The 19,787-nt window shown below is 36.9% G+C and overlaps 2 protein-coding genes across 6 annotated transcripts in view; both read right to left on the bottom strand.

Moving 5' to 3' along the window:
• Nucleotides 1-19,787, bottom strand: part of LOC144967470 (adipocyte plasma membrane-associated protein-like) — a 75,454-nt gene that overhangs the window by 21,421 nt on the left and 34,246 nt on the right. For all 5 annotated transcript variants that reach the window (XM_078904757.1, XM_078904756.1, XM_078904758.1 and 2 more), the window contains exon 2: nt 2,578-2,784. In XM_078904757.1, coding sequence (XP_078760883.1) covers nt 2,578-2,714 — 137 coding nt within the window. In that variant the 5' untranslated portion in view covers nt 2,715-2,784. The remainder of the gene's footprint in view (nt 1-2,577; nt 2,785-19,787) is intronic.
• LOC144969189 (uncharacterized) lies at nt 6,709-11,765 on the bottom strand. Its single transcript, XM_078908300.1, has 4 exons — nt 11,691-11,765; nt 10,767-10,925; nt 10,182-10,250; nt 6,709-8,806 (listed from the first exon to the last, which is right to left on the bottom strand). Exons 1-4 carry the CDS (start codon nt 11,750-11,752, stop codon nt 6,709-6,711), a joined length of 2,388 nt encoding a protein of 795 aa, XP_078764426.1. The 5' UTR covers nt 11,753-11,765.

The raw sequence follows: 19,787 nt of genomic DNA, 5'->3' as shown, positions 1-19,787 counted from the left end.
TCAGACCTGCATATATGTGCACGTCAGGTTATATATATATATATATATATATATATATATATATATATATATATATATATATATATATATATATATATATATATATATATATATATATATATATATATATATATATATATATATAATAATAACCTCTTTCTAGGAACAAACTAGAAAGAGGGTGTTATAATTTCTTTTTTTAAGAATATGGTTAAGTCTAAGTTGATTGTAATGAAGTGAAAGAATAATTTCTTAAAATGTTCGAAGTTGTCACAGTTTGATCTAAGGGGAACAACTCATTTATACTAAGCGAATGTAATAATAATGTATGAGTAACATCCCCTGATTCTAATTTTTTAGTTACTCTGCGAAGGTGGCGTTTGGTGAGCGGGAGAACAGGATCGGGTCCAAAGGTCGCGCCATTATTTTCGCACAGCATTAAAGTTAAAGGGGTTGATAACAACAAGAAATGAAGTGAGTGGGAAAGTGCCAGCAGACAAAAGAGAATAAAAATTTCGCGGCGGCGATGGGGACTCGAACCCGTGACCTTATTGGTCCGACAACTCCGCCTGGCCGGGGAGATCGTGACTCTACCGCATGAGCTATACACGACCAGGCGGAGTTGTCGTACGAGTAAGGTCGCGGGTTCGAGCTCCCATCGCCGCCGCCGCGAAATTTTTATTCTCTATTGTCTTCTGGCACTTTCCTACTCACTTCATTTCTTGTTGTTATCAACATAAGTGCCTGCTCCACTTACTTTTCTGAATTAAATGGGTTACTGGGCATTCTGAAATCTGACGAAATTTAATTAAAGATGACATGGAATGGACCTTGTCAACCAGCCATCTGATGTCGTTGATGCACCACATAGTCCATTGATAGAACCTCGTGCTCTACCCAAGTTTTGATCATAAGTTGTTGTTTTTGTTTGGTTTTTTTTTTTTTTTTTTTTTTTTTTTTTTTTTTTTTTTTTTGCTTTTTAAGGACATCCTTCCGTACGGCATCGAGAGCTAACGATGTCGTCGCCAAGGCATTCTATGAAAGAATATAAATAATACATCAACTAAACTTCTGATGTGAACAAAAATCACACAGGTTGTCCGAAGTGAGCGAAATAGGGGTTTATAATCTTGCCCATGACAAAACAAAACAAAAAATAGAAAAAAAAAAAAGAAAAAGAAAAAGAAAAAAAATTGACAAAAAACAAAACCAAACCAAAGTGCCTGAAACGGGGTTAGAACCCGTGATCTTCTGGGTCACACATATTGAAATTAACAACTCGGCCACCCAACCTTAATCAAACAATATTATAGATTGATAAGTAAATTGCTGAATTTGTAGATAGATACATTTTATGGGATGAATAGATGGATAACTTACATGCTGACTGGAGGAATAACTTGTGGTTAAATAGATAGGTGGAAAGATAGATTGAAATAGATAGCTATAGAGACAGAAAGATAGATAGATAGATAAACAGATGAAAGGTGGAAAGATAGATTGAAATAGATAGCTATAGAGACAGAAAGATAGATAGATAGATAAACAGATGAACGAATAGACAGTAGATAGGTAGATAGAAAGACGGATTTATATCGAGGCAGATAGATAACTACATATATGAGTGGATAGACAGACAGACGTATAAATAGCAGATATATAAAGTGATAAATATATAGATAGATATATAGATAGATAAACAAATAGATTGATAGATAGACAGACAGACAGACAGACAGGTAGATGAATAGATAGATAGATAGATAGATAGTAGATGGATGGATTGATAAATAGATAGATAGTTAACTTCATAAGTTAATAGAAAATAGATAGATAGATAGATAAATAGATAGATAAATAGATAGCTTGATTAATAAGCAGATAGATAGATAGATAGATAGATAGATAGATAGATAGATAGATAGCTAAATCAATAAATAGATAGATAGATAGATAGATAGATAGATAGATAGATAGATAGATAGATAGATAGATAGTTAGATAGATAGATAGTCTTCTAATCACCAACTTGTGGAATTTTTCCTTTTTTTCAGAGACTAAAGACAGATAATGTGATTGATTGACAAAGTGAGAAATACATATATAAATCGATTTAGAATGTATACAACACAATTGAATGGATGGATAGACTATACGGTAAAAGAGTATCATGTCTTACTGTTGAGCAGAAATTACACTACTCTTGTTAAAGACCCTCAAACCTGGGACCTCAATGAACATCCAAGTTTGAGAATTTTGGACAAGATGAGAGTCATTTTAATCGATTGACAATTGAAGGGATTTTTAAATTGTGTTTTTTTTTTCAGAGTGCTGCAGTATTACACAGTTAGATGAATGCAGAGACAAAGAGCTAGGCATGAATCGACGTGTACATTTATGCAGGTCTGACATACGAACCCACTTTTGGGCCTAGTTTAACAGTGTTGTAATGTTCAAGATTTTGAGTCTTTTTGTTTTGTTTTGAGATTTCCATTACAACAATGGGCCCAAAAGGAATTGGGTTATGAGACGTGTAAATAAGTGCACGTCGGTATGAAGATAAATCAAAAGCCTCACACAAAGTCCACCGGATTAAAAGTTTGTCCCTGGCCATAAACCGTGTGTGCGAGGTACGAGGAGACCAGCAAAAGCCCCGTCATCATCTTTCTGGTCATCGTCGTCAGGTTCATCATCGTCGTCGTCGTCGTGATCATCGTCGAATGCAATACTGTTATTGTAATCCGTACTTTGACTGATCAAAATGACCTCCGACCCTTGACTCACCTGAAAATGAAAACGAGGGCTGTCAATCAAAATATTATGTAGTTACTAATGTACATAAAATCATTTTGCGAATTTCCATGATTACGAATCGTGGTCAAATATACTATTATTTACAACAGTACGGTATCCTTCACAGAAACTCTCTCTCTCTCTCTCTCTCTCTCTCTCTCTCTCTCTCTCTCTATCTATCTATCTATCTATCTATCTATCTCTCTCTCTCACACACACACACACACATATACGTGTATTCGGCCTTAAATGAGGTCTGTGTCATTCAAACGCACAATGAGGCCCTATAGAAAGAACTGCTTTAAACAGTTTTTATAAGACGTTCTGGCAAGAAGCAATCATCCACAAGATGACTGCAACTTTAAATTTGAGTTAAATATTATTTGAAGCTTTATATTGCCACGAATCAAAATGGGGACATGTGGCCAAAGGAGGTCCAATGATGGGTAATGTGTAACCAGTGTGTATGTGGAATGAGGCCTTATGATTTGTGTGAGAACAGATTGAGGTCATAGAATAAAAAACCCATGACCATAACTTGGTAACTAAGACTCATGAGAGTTGGAGCTTATTCCAGTTTGGGTAAGAATGAAGTAAGACACCAATGATGCATTACTCTAAATAGGATTCAGGATGCTAGTATTATCGCAGAGACACTTTCCCCCAACAAAACCGGTACTTGTTACACCTTGGTTGAATGGAGCAATCAGTAAATTTTCTTGAAAAATTGCAATGGACTTAGTCAGGTTCGAATTTGGACCGCTTGATCCATAGTCCAATCACCTGCCCATTCAGCCCCATAAGTACAATGCATCTCATATTAAGCGATAGGGTAATGAATAGTAGATGAAGATTGAAGAAAAAGGATTTTTTTTAAAAAATCAAATGAAACCAATGCCAGCTCAACATGCCTTCTCTCTGTGCCTTTCTGGCACTGATTTGCCTTTAGCTAACTTGTACAAATTATTAATAGTAGTTATAGAGGTTCAAATCCAATACATGCACAAATTTGCTTCCAGACAGGATAAGAGTCGTATTGAATCAGGACCACATCAGCACAATGCATCTTGTACAAGCCGAGCTGGATCTAACCAAACTCCAGTAGCACTGTTTGTTCTTTTGATAAAAACTTCAAACAGCTCTCAAATTTATTTGCAATTTTTGCGAAGAGAACTGAAATACCCATTTTGTTTTTCTATAATCCAGCTACAAAATCTCCCCATGAGCAATATGGGAGCAGGCACTGATAAAGCATGTGCAATTGGTGGATTTGTATGGGACAGTGCGATACAACACTACTGATTGCATACAACCTCCATCCAACTAAACGTGACCTCTCCAGGCAGGGTGCACTGTATGAAACAAACTTAAAACGTCATCATGAATCATAGACGTGTGACAAAACAAACCACAATGAAACATTTTAAAAATTGCCACAACTGTTGAATAATCATCAAAAGGCAAGAATAAATTTTAAATGAAACTTTATTAAACACATTTCGATTGACTTTGTATTAATTACAATTACGTTGATTGGGAATGTTCACGAAACTAAATTAAATAAGTGTTGTCATGTTTATCATGAACCAAGAAAATTTCACTTGATTGTTACTGATACACAACCAACCAAATAATATTTCGACGGTTCAAATCATAGATAATTTTAGTAGCTTTGAATGCCGATTCATGATGTATAAAGATCAAATATAAAAGAAAAATACACAACAAAAATTATAAGCTACATGTAAGCATAACAAGTAAGTTTATGGGGAATATAGGATCCTGTGTTCACCTGTGTTCCTCTTTAGGATCAGGATAGAATAGATTTAATAATAACATTTAAGGTTGATGAAAGAATGAGTAAAAATAAAACTAATACTAACCAGAAAAAGGTATGATAAAAGTCTGATGGACGAATGAAAGCTACTACTTTAGGTAAAAAATAAATTCAAGTTTGAAATGAGTAACACTGAATTGGATTTAACTATTAAGTAACAGCATTAACCATGGCGGTAAGGGTTAGAGGCCCGGGGAAAAATAAATTAAAAAATGATCCTTTTTGAGTTCATCCCATCACACAGAAAGTGCATTGAATTACATTTATCTAAATCATACAAATCATTTAAAAAGTGAAGAAATGTAGGCATCATGATTCATATTTTAACAAATAACATTTTTATTAGGTTTTCAACCAATTTTTCAAATACAATCTATATAATCATAACAAAAACATTTGTGAAAAAAAATATGATGGTGATGATGATGATGATGATGATGATGATGATGATGATGATGATGGTATATCACTTTATTTACTATTCATGTACTCAGATTAATTTTCTATTTTAACTTGATTAGAAATCTTCGGTACTTTATTTCTTGTTGCCATCAATTCCCTTCCATATTGATTGAGAATTCTAAAACATAGCATTTCCAACCTTTTCACAGTGTTAAATTCAGTACTTTTCATAAGTCGTAAGAAATTGTGAATATTAGGATTACCGATTAATCAACATTGAATTAGACAACATATATTTCTTTCATTCACATTCGAGGAAAAACTAACAGACAGTGATATTCATATTCTTGTTTGTTTGTTTGTGGGGTTTAACGGCGCTTTCAACACAAACTAGGTTATATAAGAGCCAATATCCATATTCAATAATCCCACCAAGCTCACATATATACTTTTTTCTCTAACTTATTTTTACCCCATCTCCCTCGTTCTATTAGAAACAAATGCAAACTTGTTTGTTTATCCAACCCCTGAAAATACCGTCTATTGCAGTGTAGTGGTCAACTGTGCACTAAACCTTAAGTACCATTTAAAGGACAAGGTCAAGTGCAAGTTGGAGATTACTATGGAACAGGAAAAATAGACAAGCAGGTGTTCAGCCCACTGTATCCTTCCTTCACTGGCTCCATGAGTAAATACACTCAACAGTATTAATCATACAAGGCCAATGAACAAGTTAATGTAGCCTATTTAGCCTCTCCCTAATGCCAACTTACTAAGTCTAATTTTTGTGATAGAAATACAGTGAGACATGTTCACCATATTCAAGTATTCTTCATATTTAAATTATGACCTGATGTTCTTGAAAAGTTTAAATGAACCTGTATTTGCCACCTCTTCATTCCATTCTTGTATATACATGCCTTGTATTCTTTGTAAAGAGACAAGAACAAATCAACATGTTTTACACTTTGTAATTCCCAATAAATCCCCAGACCACAATGGTACAATAACGTTTTTACTAGACTAGCCCAGGTGACTGCATTTGGATTAGAAACAGTCATTTTTAACAATTCATCATATATAAAATTATTAACAAAAGAGAGCATTTATACAACACAATATCCACTAAACGTGCTCAAAGCACTTTACAATAGGTCCCCAGCCACAACAACACTCAACACAAAGGGCGGGTCATGCAGCATATTAGACTCGAACATGGGATTTAAGCGCTTTTTCCGATCAAGGACTCAACTACTCAATGGGGTTTGAATCCATGACTTCAGTTAACACTGGATCAGAAGTCGTGTTGCTAACCTCTAGACCACATAGCAATACAAATTATCATGTAAAGGAAATAATTTTAAAAGTACTCATGTCACCACAAAAGTTATGTGTGATAGTGCATTTCATTCAGCAAGACAAAGATAAAACACAATCGTCCATTAAAAACACTATTGAATAAAAACTATGTTTGAGTTTCATAACAATCATCCATTAGCTAAAAAAACTTATTAAGCAACAGGCAATTTTATAGACAGACATGTTCAGCCATCGTAAGAGTCATTGATACATGTACACAATATTTCTTATATCAAGAGAAGGTTAAAAAAGAAAGTGACAACAATTTTTATATGGATGTGATATAATCAATTATGTAGGTTACTGTTATTTTTGGACTAATACTTTCCTACAGATTTTTTTATTTCGTTGTAACAGAAATCCTTAACATTTCGCCATGACCTTGCATTTAGACATTGTTCTTGATTTATTGCTCTTTCAATATCTGCTTTACCGGGTACTTTTTTCATTCTTATGAATACCGAAAGGTGTTTAAGAACGGCATGTCTTTCTGCTTGTGTCAATTTATGCGTTTTCCCACTTTTTCTCGTATCAGAGGAATTCTCGTTAAGTCCCACACGTTCATATCTGTCTACAATAGCGTATGGCTCCTTGATCTCACTTGGCCCTAATTCTTGTGTGTCTTTTTGGCATTTCTCCACTTCTTCATCCATATCTGACTCTCCTGAGCTACTGTTGTTATCTGGTTCCAATTCAAAATTTCCTTCCAGTGAGTAGTCCTCCACAGAAGTGCTTTTCCCAGCGTTGATTTTCATAAGTATTTTTGCAACTTTGGCCTTTTGGAGAATGTCATGAGGTAAGCGATAAAAATCGCGGTGAACGCGGATATCATGTCCCAGAAATTGAGCTAACTGGTCTTGTTCAGTGTCAGAAATTTCTAAAGCTTGGGATATAGTTGCAACTTGTTTTCTTAAAGACGTCCAGGTAAAAATATGTGGATTGGGAACACCAGCTTCAATTGCCATAACTCTAATGACATCGCTTCCACGATATGGCCTCTCTCCATTTGGAGTAGCGAAGAGGTATTTGCTCTTTATTGATAATCTATCTCTTTCCCTCATGATGATGTCAATCTTGGTCAACATTGAGTGTGTCAGTAGTACAGCTACCCGGCGATTGAATTTGCCTCTGATTTCTATGCGAGTGAATGTTTGAACAAGTGTTCTTTCTGTTTCTGTAAGAGATTGAATGATCTCATCATCAACGGGTTCCTGATTTTTTTTGCCCATTTCTAAATTCTCTAGAGTCAAACGCTGAACCTCACCACCTCTTTTTCTGTTGAAAAGAGAAATTTCACACAAAGCTGCTTTTGCTACAGAGGGATAATCATCCACTTTTAGATTCTTAACATAACTGTACAGTTTTTCTACATCCTGACAACAAGGGAGTAGTTGGGGGCTGTTGAACTTCCTTCTTTCTAGTGATTGGCTTGCTGATGATGAAATGTGATCACACCAGTTTCCAGTGAAAAGGGATAAAAAATTATCAGCATTATCTTTCTGCATTTGGTCACTCTTTTGGATGGCATGTGACTTCAGTATGAATGCACATTTCTTTACAGAGAATCCGAGCTTGAGAGCAAGGGAACCCTTCCCAAATGAATGTGTTTCATCCGAATACTCTGCAACACTGCGGACAGATTCGACAAGGGTGTCAAAGTTTTTCACAAGGAGAGCATCTGTGAGGGATTTAATATTTCCATTTGACCGATCTTCTAAATCTATTACGAGTCGCGCAAGTTCTCTCATTCTACCACTAATATGGCCAGCAGTGTGCTCTTCAACATCACGTTTGTGGTATGTTCGCTCTCCAAATGCAATAATCAATGCATCGCTTTTTGCCTTCTGGGATATCGAGTCATCTTTCATCTTTAGTAAGACATTTTGCCACAAGGACTTTGAAACATTCTTTGGTACAGGTAACATAAGACTCCCTTCCCTATAGGCCCGTCTAGGTTTTCTTGTACAGCAGGTTAAGGAATGAGCTGCTACTTTCTTTTTGCGATATAAGCCTTTACAAGTGGGAGAGGGAACAAGTGCATCAACTTGTACAATTTTTCCTCGATATTTTGGAATCAATATACCTTCTTCTTTTTCCAATACATCAAAGTTATGTTTGTAATCTCCTTCTTTTATTATCTTCACCCAAGCTTTCCTTCTCTCATAAGACCCTTTTGGCAATGACAATATTTGGCCAACCGATAACTCATTTTTGTGCTTCATTTCTAAATGTCTAGCCATTTTGATAATCTGTCTATCACAATAAAAACATGAATGATATTTACTCCATTTCTTAAATTGTGGCTGTATATCAATTGGTGGAGCGTTCGTGTTTGTTGTGAACAGCATGGGATACTGAGGGCTTGCACTTCCAGAAGAAGAGCAAGAATCGCTGATGTGTTGATCCACCGGGTAGCTGAGAAATAAGAAGAAATAGAACAATTATAATGTGGCTGGATAAAAATGGAGTGCGATTTTCTTATTTTTCTCAGTCCACTCATGAAAAGATACAATTTACATGAACATTTCAATGAATTTACACTCTAGCCAAAAGCAGTCAGGTCGGCAATTTTTTATCTTCATTTTTTCACCCCATCCACCCACCATCACAATGGATTCCACACATGTTGGACCTCTATTTGAAAATGTCCTCATTGTGTGGCTTGTGTAACCTATGGATGTCCTCATTTTGACGCCTTTACAAGAGCACAAACACACACATGCAAAAAAAAAAAGAAAAGAAAAGATAAAAAACATTACCACACAAAGCAAACGTCTAAAAAGACCAGAGATAAAGAAAAGACGTGTATCATAATAAGACAGAAATAAGTAAGCCAAATGGTTATGTCACTCGCCTTTGGTCCTCGAGGGCAGGGGTTCGAATCCCACAGTGGAATTTTTTTCTCAAAACCAGAGTTTTCACGGCTGTATCCCATAGTTCTATCGCACACTTACTTTAAATCGGAGGTGTCGCCTTTTATATAACCTATTCTGTGTTTAAAGGGGCGTTAAAAAAATACCATTTTTTTTAGAGATAAATAACAATATAAAGTCAATTTCGCATTCAAGCACACTTTTCTCTCCTCACAAACACCGTGCTTGAATCCGGCATCTATTGTAGTAGTTGTAATAATAGTGGCCGAAGTGGAACCACGTCTCATCAATTGGAATAGTCAAGCCATATTGAACATGATGGGTGAATGGATGGGTGACAAAAAACTTGTCTCCCAGAAATTATTGTCAGGGCGTTGTGTCCTTTAAATGCATTAGCTCACTCAACTCAGGTGTAAATGAGTACCTGGCAGTTAAGACAGCTCTGCCTTTGTCCCATTAAATTGTAACGCACCTAACAGGTCGCCTGTCTTGTCCTATGTGTTACATGTTTGCTGTTTATTGGGGAAAGTGAATTGTCATTGTAAAGTGCTTAGACCGTAGATAAGCGCTTTATAAATGCAGCCTTTTTTATTCTTTTTACCATACTTTGTTTTCATAGGAGATCAGTTAAAATGAGATCTCAATTATAATGAGACATTTTGATTGGAATGGAGGTCACAATGCTTAATACGAAATGTTTGGGAACAAGAAATTACCTCAGATTAACCGTCTTTCCAGATTATTCACTATAGACAATACAATAAAGAAATAGGTTGGGTTTTTTTTTTTTTTTGCATTACGGATTAACCCACAGTTTTGGACTAGCCTTTTCGGTGCTTATGTATATATTTAATTTTTATTTACTTAGCAATATGATTAACACTGGACTAAGAATTTTCAAATCCCCATTTGCCTACCTTGAACTTTTATTTGATATCTCTTCGTCTGAAAGTTTAATGTCTTCTTCATCGGTGGAATTGGGCTCCCTGAAAGAAAATGGTTTCATATATATTTATATATATATATATATATATATATATAATAATAATAATAATAATAATAATAATAATCTGTATTTGTTCCTTTATAGAACAATTGAACAAATAAAATATTTAAAATTTAAAAAATAAATTGCTACATAAAAAAAGAAGAAAAAAGAAGGAACAGGTACCACAGAACATATAATTTATTCTAACAGCTTCCTGGAAACTTACACAATATACATGGTAGTGTAGTACTCTCACCATATTCACATCTGTGATGAATGTCGTAATAAATGTTAAGTGTCTCAAAAGGTCACACCGACCAGACGAAAAATCACATATTGCTCAAGGTCATTAGTCTGACCACTAACCATCAAAATTATTATCAATATCAATATTATAGTCAACGTGATTTCTCTTAATAATTAAAAAATGTTGAATCATTCCAGGAGAGTAGATAATTAATTTTCAAGAAATAATGAGGTTAGCAATCCCAATTATATTACTTTTAAAACATACCATTCACTAGAGGAACTATCAGTGAAAGGATTTCTGATAGAATCAGGGTCACTCGGGTCAAGTTCTGCTTCTGGTTTTAAGATGTCGTGTTTCCTGTTTACTTCATTATCTTCATCCTCTTTCGGAGATTCTGATACTTTGTTGTCTCTTTGTGATTTTCTGTGTATGAAATATCAAAACCCAGTGATTAGGTCTACCATTACAAATGATAAGACGAGATGAGCAAAGACTCATTAAAAGTAAGTGACGATAACAGCAACAATGATAATATTAAAGGTAAAAGTTAAAGCATTTTTGTTGACAATGGTGATGATGGTCATGATCAGAGTGTGAGTTCAGTGACTGTAGGTAGTGGTGACAGAGAAAATGTTAGTGATAGTGATGGAGAACGTTATGGTCAAGTGGTATTCTTACTTAACTTATTTATATATTAATAAGACATCAAGTTGGTTTTTTTTTTTTTACATGACTTGATACAAGAAAGCGAGCACACAGGGAAAATTTCTATCAATGCATTATTTAATTATATATCAATTGGAACTGTTTCAGTGTTCACTGCCAACTTAGTTTCCAGCCTGTTATAACCCCTACCCGAGACACAACAATGTAGATCGAAGTAAGCGCGTCATGACCAGATCTAAACATTGACTTATATTCTTACAAACTACACATTTGTTTCAAATTTTACAATAGATGCTGACACAATAAGGAAATATTGCCATAGAATATTTAATCCGAAAGAAAAACTAATGACACGGTTGGTATTTTTCTTCAATAGTCAAAAAAGAGCACAAGTACAAGGCACAGTCACAACTTTGTCGAAGTCGAAACTGTGTTTACATGAAAGTGTGAAAGAAAGTTATGAAGAATAATTAGTGTGACTACTAAGTAATAAAAACAAAATACTATAATTTAATATCTTACCTTTCATTTAATTCCTGCAAATGCGAAAAAAAGTTCTTGAAAGTCAAACGTTTAGTAGACATGTTGATTTTAGACCCTCGCAAACTTTTTACAGGAAATCGAAACCAGGGTTGCCAGATTATTTTTCAACAAAATGCCAGGGGAAGACTCAAAAAATGCCAAAATACTCAAAAAGATGCCAAAGTCTGTTGACTCCCACCCCCACTAAGAAAACTACTCACTTTTGATAGACAATTTACTATCATATCCTGGTGGCTTGCGTGTTTTCTTTTCTTTTTCTTTTATTTTTTTTTGTTTTTTTTTTTTTGAATTATACTAAATTTCCTGTTGGGGTAATTATTTACCTACTGACTACTAAGTGGAGTGCTAAACCACTACACCACGGTTGGATTTTAAGAATGAAAAAGAAATGTGAAGATGTTTGTTTTTACGCGTTTAGAAATAATTAAGAAAAGGCGTCATTTGAAGTATAATATACAAGAAAAGAAAATGCCAAATGAAAATGCCAAATGCCAAATGATTTTTCTAATGCCAAACGGTTTTCAAAAATGCCAGATTTTTGGAATCTGGCATTTAAAATGCCAAACTGGCAACCCTGCGAAACTAGAACAATCGGAACTGCTATTAGGTACTAAACTCTTATTTGATTGGCTGAAATCAGCCAATCAAATAAAGCATTTCAAAAGATGACACGAGAATGACTTGCTCATGAGCCCGTGGGTTGTGTGTGAAAATAAGATCAAAATATGTGTATAATGGGCTATACACACGTTACCAATGAAGTGGACAAAATGAGGTCTTCGTTTTATTTCCACTTCAGGTCCTCATTCTAGACATTACATAGACCATAGAGGTCTTTAAAAAATGAGGTCCAAAATGTTGGACCTCTATTTGAAAATGTCCTCATTGTGTGGCTTGTGTAACCTATGGATGTCCTCATTTTGACGCCTTTACAAGAGCACACACCCACACACACACACACACATGTCTAACACGTACAAAGCCACGTGTGCTCGTATGTACCTATAAATAGCATCATCGTGATGATAAAGGTGCAAATGCAATACATACCATTGTGGTCGCATTAAAGACTTGTGGTCATTGATCTTTATAATAATAGGTTACATTTGCACATAAAACATCCTTCGTAATAGGTGTAACCGCTGGTTAGAAAGAAGCACGTCGGTGATAGGGCTATAATATGAGCCAGAGCCTTTCAAATTTCACAGGGCTATAATATGAGCCAGAGCCTTTCAAACTTCACAGGGCTATAATATTAGACAGAGCCTTTCAAACTTCACAGGGCTATATGAGACAGGGCCTTTCAAACTTCACAGGGCTATATGAGACGGGGCCTTTCCAACTTCACAAGGGCTCTATGAGACAGAGCCTTTCAAACTTCACAGGGCTCTATGAGACGGGGCCTTTCAAACTTCACAGGGCTATATGAGACAGGGCCTTTCAAACTTTACAGGGCTATATGAGACAGAGCCTTTCAAACTTCACAGGGCTCTATGAGACGGGGCCTTTCAAACTTTACAGGGCTTTATGAGACAGAGCCTTTCAAACATCACAGGTGTAATAAACTAAGCTGCCGTAGTAATCTTTTTTTTTTTTAATCCCAGTTTGTTCCATTTCGGCATGAAAACGTCTACGTTAAACAATATTCTATTGATGTAACCATTGGTCGAATTCTGCAGAAAGCTCAATGACTTTGTGAGGCTATGTGGTCTTGTGGTATGACACTCGCTTTCGTATCGGAAGGTCCTGGGTTCGAACCTCGCTCGGCGCATAGTTGAGTCCTCGGAGAAGGCTCTTTACTCACATTCTCTCACCGTACTCAGGTGTAAAACGAGTACCTGGCCGTTAACAGCGTTGTCTCTGTCCGAAAAGAAAATGTAATATCGCCTAACGGGCGTCATGTCCCGTCCTAAATGTTAAATTTTGATGTTGACCAGGGACCCCTTGTAAAGCGCTTTGAGCACGTTCAGTGGATATTGCTCTATTAAAAAAAACACTTTAAAAACTCAGCTTTCCGCCTAGACTCCCATCTAAAGGAGAGATACAGAACACTACATCATCAACTCTCCCATTATTTACTTGATCGGGAACACCCGTCGCTGTAGTCAAATGATGGAGACCCATCGTGCGGCTATGTGGTCTAGTGGTAAGACTCATGCCTTCGGTTCGGAAGGTCCAGGGTTCGAGACATGCTCAGAGCGGCGCATAGTTGAGTCCTTGGAGAAAGTTCTTTATCACAACTTCTCACCGTGTAAATAAGTACATGGCCTTTAAAAGCCTTGTCTCTGTCGAAAAAATGGTAATGTGACTACGTGCTGTTGTTGGCTAGGGACTCCTTGTAAAGCGCACTCACATTCTCTTACCGTACTCAGGTGTAAAATGAGTACCTGGCCGTTAACAGCGTTGTCTCTGTCCCAAAAAAATTGTAATATCGCCTGACAGGCGTCATGTCTCGTCCTACAACTACATGTTATGTGTTTCTGTTGGCCAGGGATCCCGTGTAAAGCGCTTTGAGCACGTTTAGTGGATATTGCGCTATATAAAAGCTCAAGTTTTTTTTTTTTTTGTTTTTTTGTTTTTTGTTTGTTTGTTTTTTTTTGGTGTGGAAAAGGCGCTATCTAAATGCTCTACTTTAGTTTGTTTGTTTTTTTAATCCAGTAATATGGCAGGGTGAAATTGATTCGTAAAATTGAAATGTAGCTTAACCTAGACGTCTATACAATTTGTGGTCTTTGTCCTGGATTGACCAAGAGAAAAATAAATATGATTTCGGCTAGCACTATTTCAGTATCTGATACTGAATAATCACTTCGAAATAAGAACACGACAGGTCCACAAAACCCCTTCATGCAATCATCAAAAGGAGGAAGGTCTCGTGGGCTGGTCATGTGACGCGACAGGAATTCAACGGCCAAAATAATAATAATAATATTACAGGACAGAGCAGTCTGGGAGGAGGGAGAAAAAGAGGTCGACAAAACTGGAACTACGAGGTCGACAACGTAGAAAAGGGCAAGGATGGACAGTCCGTCGCCATCGTTAACTAAGAGCTTGACACAAGAACCTCTTAAGACTTTGACGTCACTTTTTAGGTTTGTGCAGCGTCTAGTGAGTTATTGTTAGTAGAGCTCAAGGAAACAAGTTATCCCATTGATTGAAGTGTTGAATACAACTCACAATTTGTTTTCTTTTGTAGCCAAAGACTTGTCTTTTGGCGTCTTTTTTTTTTTTGGGGGGGGGGGGGGGGGGTGAGTGTCGGGCTATAGATAGGCGCTTGGCTAAGAAGCTCATAACATTGCCATCCGGAAGTATAACGAACTAACACACAAAACCGTGTGTATCCATGAACGTTTATAGTCTGGTTAATACAGTTCAGTGAGCATTGCTCATAAACGCGGATGGCAAAAAACAATAACAAACACATGAGTGACGTCATCTTCATTCTATCTATAAGTTTACGATGGCTACGCTCTAATCCGCAAGGAACCCCCCCCCCCCCCCCCGCAAATAAAACGGAGATGAATGGCGCCAAATAGCTGCGGGATCAGCTCTCGTGTCTCCTCTACGACCGACGTCGCCAGGAGACTGAATGAGTGACTGACTGAGTGAGTGAATGAGTGACTGAGTAAGTGAGTGAATGAGTGAATGAGTAAGTGAGTGAGTGAGTGAGTGAGTGAATGAGTGAGTGAGTGAATGAGTGATACAATATGAGATAAAGTAAATGCCGTTATTGCGGAGATTAACTTTTGTTTTCATAAAAAGCAGAAAAACAACGTTTCTAATTATGTGATGATCTTGACTTTAACTCTGTTTTCTCGACCACGTTCCTTCTGATATAAAAAACAAAACAAACAATAACAAACACATGTTCATGGCTAAAAATTAGAATTTGATCTGCTATTCGCACATTCCTATTGAGCCCATTAAAATTCATATCCTATCCTATCCTATCCTATATATCATATCATATTATATCATATCATATCATATCATATCATATCATTGTGCGGCTTCGTGGTCTTGTGGTATGACACTCGCTTTCGGATCGGAAGGTTCTGGGTTCGAGCCTCGCTCTTCGCATAGTTGAGTCCTTGGAAAAGACTTTTTACTCACATTCTCTCACCGCACTCAGGTGTAAGACGAGTACCTGGCCGTTAACAGCGTCGTCTCTGTCCGAAAAAAATGTAATATCGCCTAACAGGCGTCATGTCACGTCCTACATGTTACGTTTTGCTGCTGGCCAGGGTCCACTTGTAAAGCGCATTGAGCACGTTTAGTGGATATTGCGCTAGACCATCTATATAAAAGCTCATTTTAAAAAATACCATTTATATCATATCATATTCATATTAAGAGACTGACTGTTGAATCACAATTAACCATTTACCAACTGTACTCTGGAAAGACAAGTAGGTACGTAGATAAAAGAAAAATAATAAATATGGCCAGAAAATCGCGAGGTCCCAGGTTTGAGTTTCTGGTTGCTGGGCGGACGTGTCATCAGACTATTGAATCTTATTTAAGTTATAAGCTAACGAAGGTTACACTCGAACTCAGGACGCACAGATCAAAAGCTGAGTATCCAAAACAACACAAAGACAACCAATAGCCTATATGTTTATTCATTCATTTCAATAGTTACTTATCATATTTATTTGTACTGCTCTAGTAAGTGGAGTAAAATAAAAGATATTATAGTGCATGGGCCAGTGGGCGAAACCCTCCTTCCCCCCCCCCCCCCCCCCCCACCCCTGGGGGAGTTTTCGCCACATGGTTTTTCTGAAACAGCAATATATCTTGAGTATTAATCCGGGTGTTACCGTTTTTTCAAGTGTCATTTACGAGAGTTACGGCCCTTTAAAGGTCATTAGGTGCAATTTTTTGTGAACTCGTTTTTGTGCATAAAATGGTTGTTTATCACCTTAAAATTGTTTCACATGCAATCAATAATGGAATTTTATTGTCATTTCTCATTTTTTGCCTCATATCATAAAATATTTTACAAAGCCATATAGCGTTTTAAAATCTTTGATAGCCATTTTCTCTATAATTTGAAAAAAAAAAATTATTACAGTGTACTTGTTTCCCTTCAGGATGAATAAACAAGAGAGATTTTGCACTAGCACAATTCAGGCATGCTTCAGGGACATATAACAAATTAATCCGGGTGTTACAGTTTTTTCAAGTATCATTTACAGGAGTTATGGCCCTTGAAAGGTCATCGGGTGCAATTTTTCGTGAACTCATTTTTGTGAATAAAATGATTGTTTATCACCCTAAAATTGCTTCAAATGCAATAAATAGTGGAATTTTATTGTCATTTCTCATTTTTTGTCTCATATCATAAAATATTTTACAAAGCTATATAGGGTTTTTAAATCTTTGATAGCCATTTTCTCTATAATATGAAAAAATATATATTACAGTGTATTTGCTTCCTTTCAGTGATAAATAAACGAGAGGAATTTTGTACTAGCACAATTCAGGCATGATTAATGGGCATATAACACATATACATTTGTAACATTTGACCTTGCTGTAGCAAAGAAAGCTTACGATATTGTCTGGCAAAACCCACAGCTTTACAAAACAGTCATTATTCACCTGGGTGTCTTTCACACCATAATTTCATATCAAGGTGCCCTGGGAAAGCTCCAAAGTGGATCTGGTTTTGAAGAAATTGTGACTGAAGCAGGGCTATGTACACATGGTTCTATGGATAGGGTTATGAGTGGAAAGAACTACAACAGGGCTATACGAGTGCATGTGTCTGTTTTGGAGGCTCTAGAGAGGCTTCTGCTTGCAAAATTTGAGCAGGACACGGATTCAAAACTCAGTAAAGACCTCATGTCTTACATAAAGGAATTCACCGAAGGAATTTCAAGCCATACAGCTAATAAAATTCTCCAGTCAACTGTGTATGCTGAGTTATTTTCCCAGTATGAAGCCTTCAAAGAGAGTGTCCGCTCAGGAAAGTACGGAAAAACTGCACAATACTGGATCCAATGCATGGACAGAGTTTGGCTTCTCCTCCAGTTTCTGCGAGCTACAAAGGCAAACAACTTTCTTCTTCATATATCTTGTTTAAAAGAACTGTGCCCACTGCTTTTTACCATGAATCACCACAATTATGCCAAGTATTTCAGTGTATATTTTGTGTCACTAGCCAACCTGATTCATTCCCACCCAGGGGCAGAAGAAATGTTACAAGATAATGGATTTCGTGTCTCCAGATCAAGGACGCCTGCTGGAAGAATAGCAGTTGATATGACTATTGGACAAACAATAAACAAACATGCAAAGACAAAAGGAGGTATTGTTGGGTTCAGCAAGAGTCTTCCAAGCTATTACCGTTGGAGTGTAACAAGACACAATCGAGCAGAATATGTATCAGCAACCCAAAGAATGATCAGCAACAACAACTGTATAGATATAGACACCCACAAAGAATTGAGCCTTGCAGAAAAAAGACAAAGTGAAAAGCGAGTGCAAAAGATCCTCCAGGCATTTTCAGCATTTATCAATCCCTTTGAAGTTGAAGATGGTCTGGTCAGTCTAGCTTCAGGAATGAAAGTGCAAGAGGATGTTGCTGATGACCTGCTAGCCGTGGAAAAAACAGGAAAAAGATTGTTTGAAAGTTTTGTTGAAAACAGACTGAAGGAAAAGACTGTAGAATTTCACAAGCCATTAGAAAGGAAAAAGACCAAGACATTTGCATCATTGAGGAAAGTGGTAACAGTGAAAAAAGACATGAACGTGGTCAAAATCAAGGCACAAAGAAATTTATTTGGCCAGCTTCTTGTTTTGTCCCAAGAGCACAGTGTTGATCTTCAAAAAGTTCTTCAATATCCTCTAACACCTACTCCATGGTCGCTGGCTTCATCAGATGGTTTACCTCTGAAGACCAACAAAGCAACTCTATTGCACAAGCTCACGCCTGACAATTCATTAATGTTCGAGGATTATGCCAAAAAAAAAACAAACACCGTTTACATTGTTGATGGCAATGCACTGTTACAAACTCTGTCAGCAATCCCAAATACATTTGGTGAAGTAGCCAAACTTACATTTTCCTCCTTACCACAAGCAGCTTGTGTACACTTTGTGACTGATATTTACATAGAAGAGTCAATCAAAGGTTGTGAGAGATTGAGGAGATGATCTTCTGAAGATACTGCATACTTGTTAAGAGGATCTGCAACAACAGTGCCCAGACGTTGGAAATCATTTCTCAGTTGCGTTGATAACAAAAGATCCCTTATCAGGTTTCTCCTCAAGGAATGGGAAAGTAACGAATATGCAAAGAAACTGAGAAACAGGGAAATCTTCTTTGTCTGTGAAGAGAGATGCACCTTACTTTACAGTGACACGGATGAATTTACCACAGCTGTACCTTGTCTAGATCTCTACTCATCACAGGAAGAGGCAGACACACGAATTATACTGCACTGTCAATATGCTTCCCGCCAACCAAACTGTGAAACAATTGTTGTCAGATCACCAGACACGGATGTCTTCTTACTTCTCCTTTCATTCTCAGAGACAATTGGAAAGACCCTGATTTTTGATACTGGCTGTGGCAACAACAGGCGACAAAATAATGTCTCTCAGATAGCAAAGACTTTGTCTCAACAGATGTGTGATGCATTACTTGGTGTCCATGCATTCACAGGCTGTGACACAACAAGTTGCTTTGCTGGGCAAGGAAAGCTGAAAGCTCTAAAATTTCTTCAAAAGGAGGAAGATCTTAGAATTCTGTTCTCCAGATTTGGAACATCAGCAGCTGTTTCGAGTAATGACTGTCTCATGTTAGAGTCATTTGTGTGCAAGCTGTATGGCAAAACCTCATGCACAAGTGTCAACAAAGTGAGGTATGACATAGTTCGCCAGCGTTTCAAAGGAAAGAAAGGTACCATCTCATGCAGTGGTGGAATTGATCTGTGTCAGATGCCTCCTTGTAGTCAAGTATTGTCACTGCACATATCAAGAGCCAACTTTCAAACTCTCATTTGGAGGAATGCAGTGTGCCAGAATCCTAGCATTCCAAAACCAGAGGATAACGGTTGGCAGAGAAAT

The sequence above is a fragment of the Berghia stephanieae genome, chromosome 3 (genome assembly GCF_034508935.2).
Source record: "Berghia stephanieae isolate SIO BIC M18660-M18661 chromosome 3, UCSD_Bste_1.3, whole genome shotgun sequence".
Classification (NCBI taxonomy): domain Eukaryota; kingdom Metazoa; phylum Mollusca; class Gastropoda; order Nudibranchia; family Aeolidiidae; genus Berghia; species Berghia stephanieae.
The sequence above is the reverse complement of the archived record's forward strand: the minus strand, read 5'-3'. Positions and strand labels throughout refer to the sequence as shown.

What these genes read in the sequence shown, in the direction of transcription:
- LOC144969189 (XM_078908300.1), bottom strand. Translation starts at nt 11,752, where the DNA reads ATGTCTACTAAACGTTTGACTTTCAAGAACTTTTTTTCGCATTTGCAG. An exon ending in TTGCAGGAATTAAATGAAAG is followed by an intron (nt 10,926 to 11,690) that starts GTAAGATATTAA and finishes TTTCATACACAG; the next exon opens with AAAATCACAAAGAGACAACA. An exon ending in GATAGTTCCTCTAGTGAATG is followed by an intron (nt 10,251 to 10,766) that starts GTATGTTTTAAA and finishes ATTTTCTTTCAG; the next exon opens with GGAGCCCAATTCCACCGATG.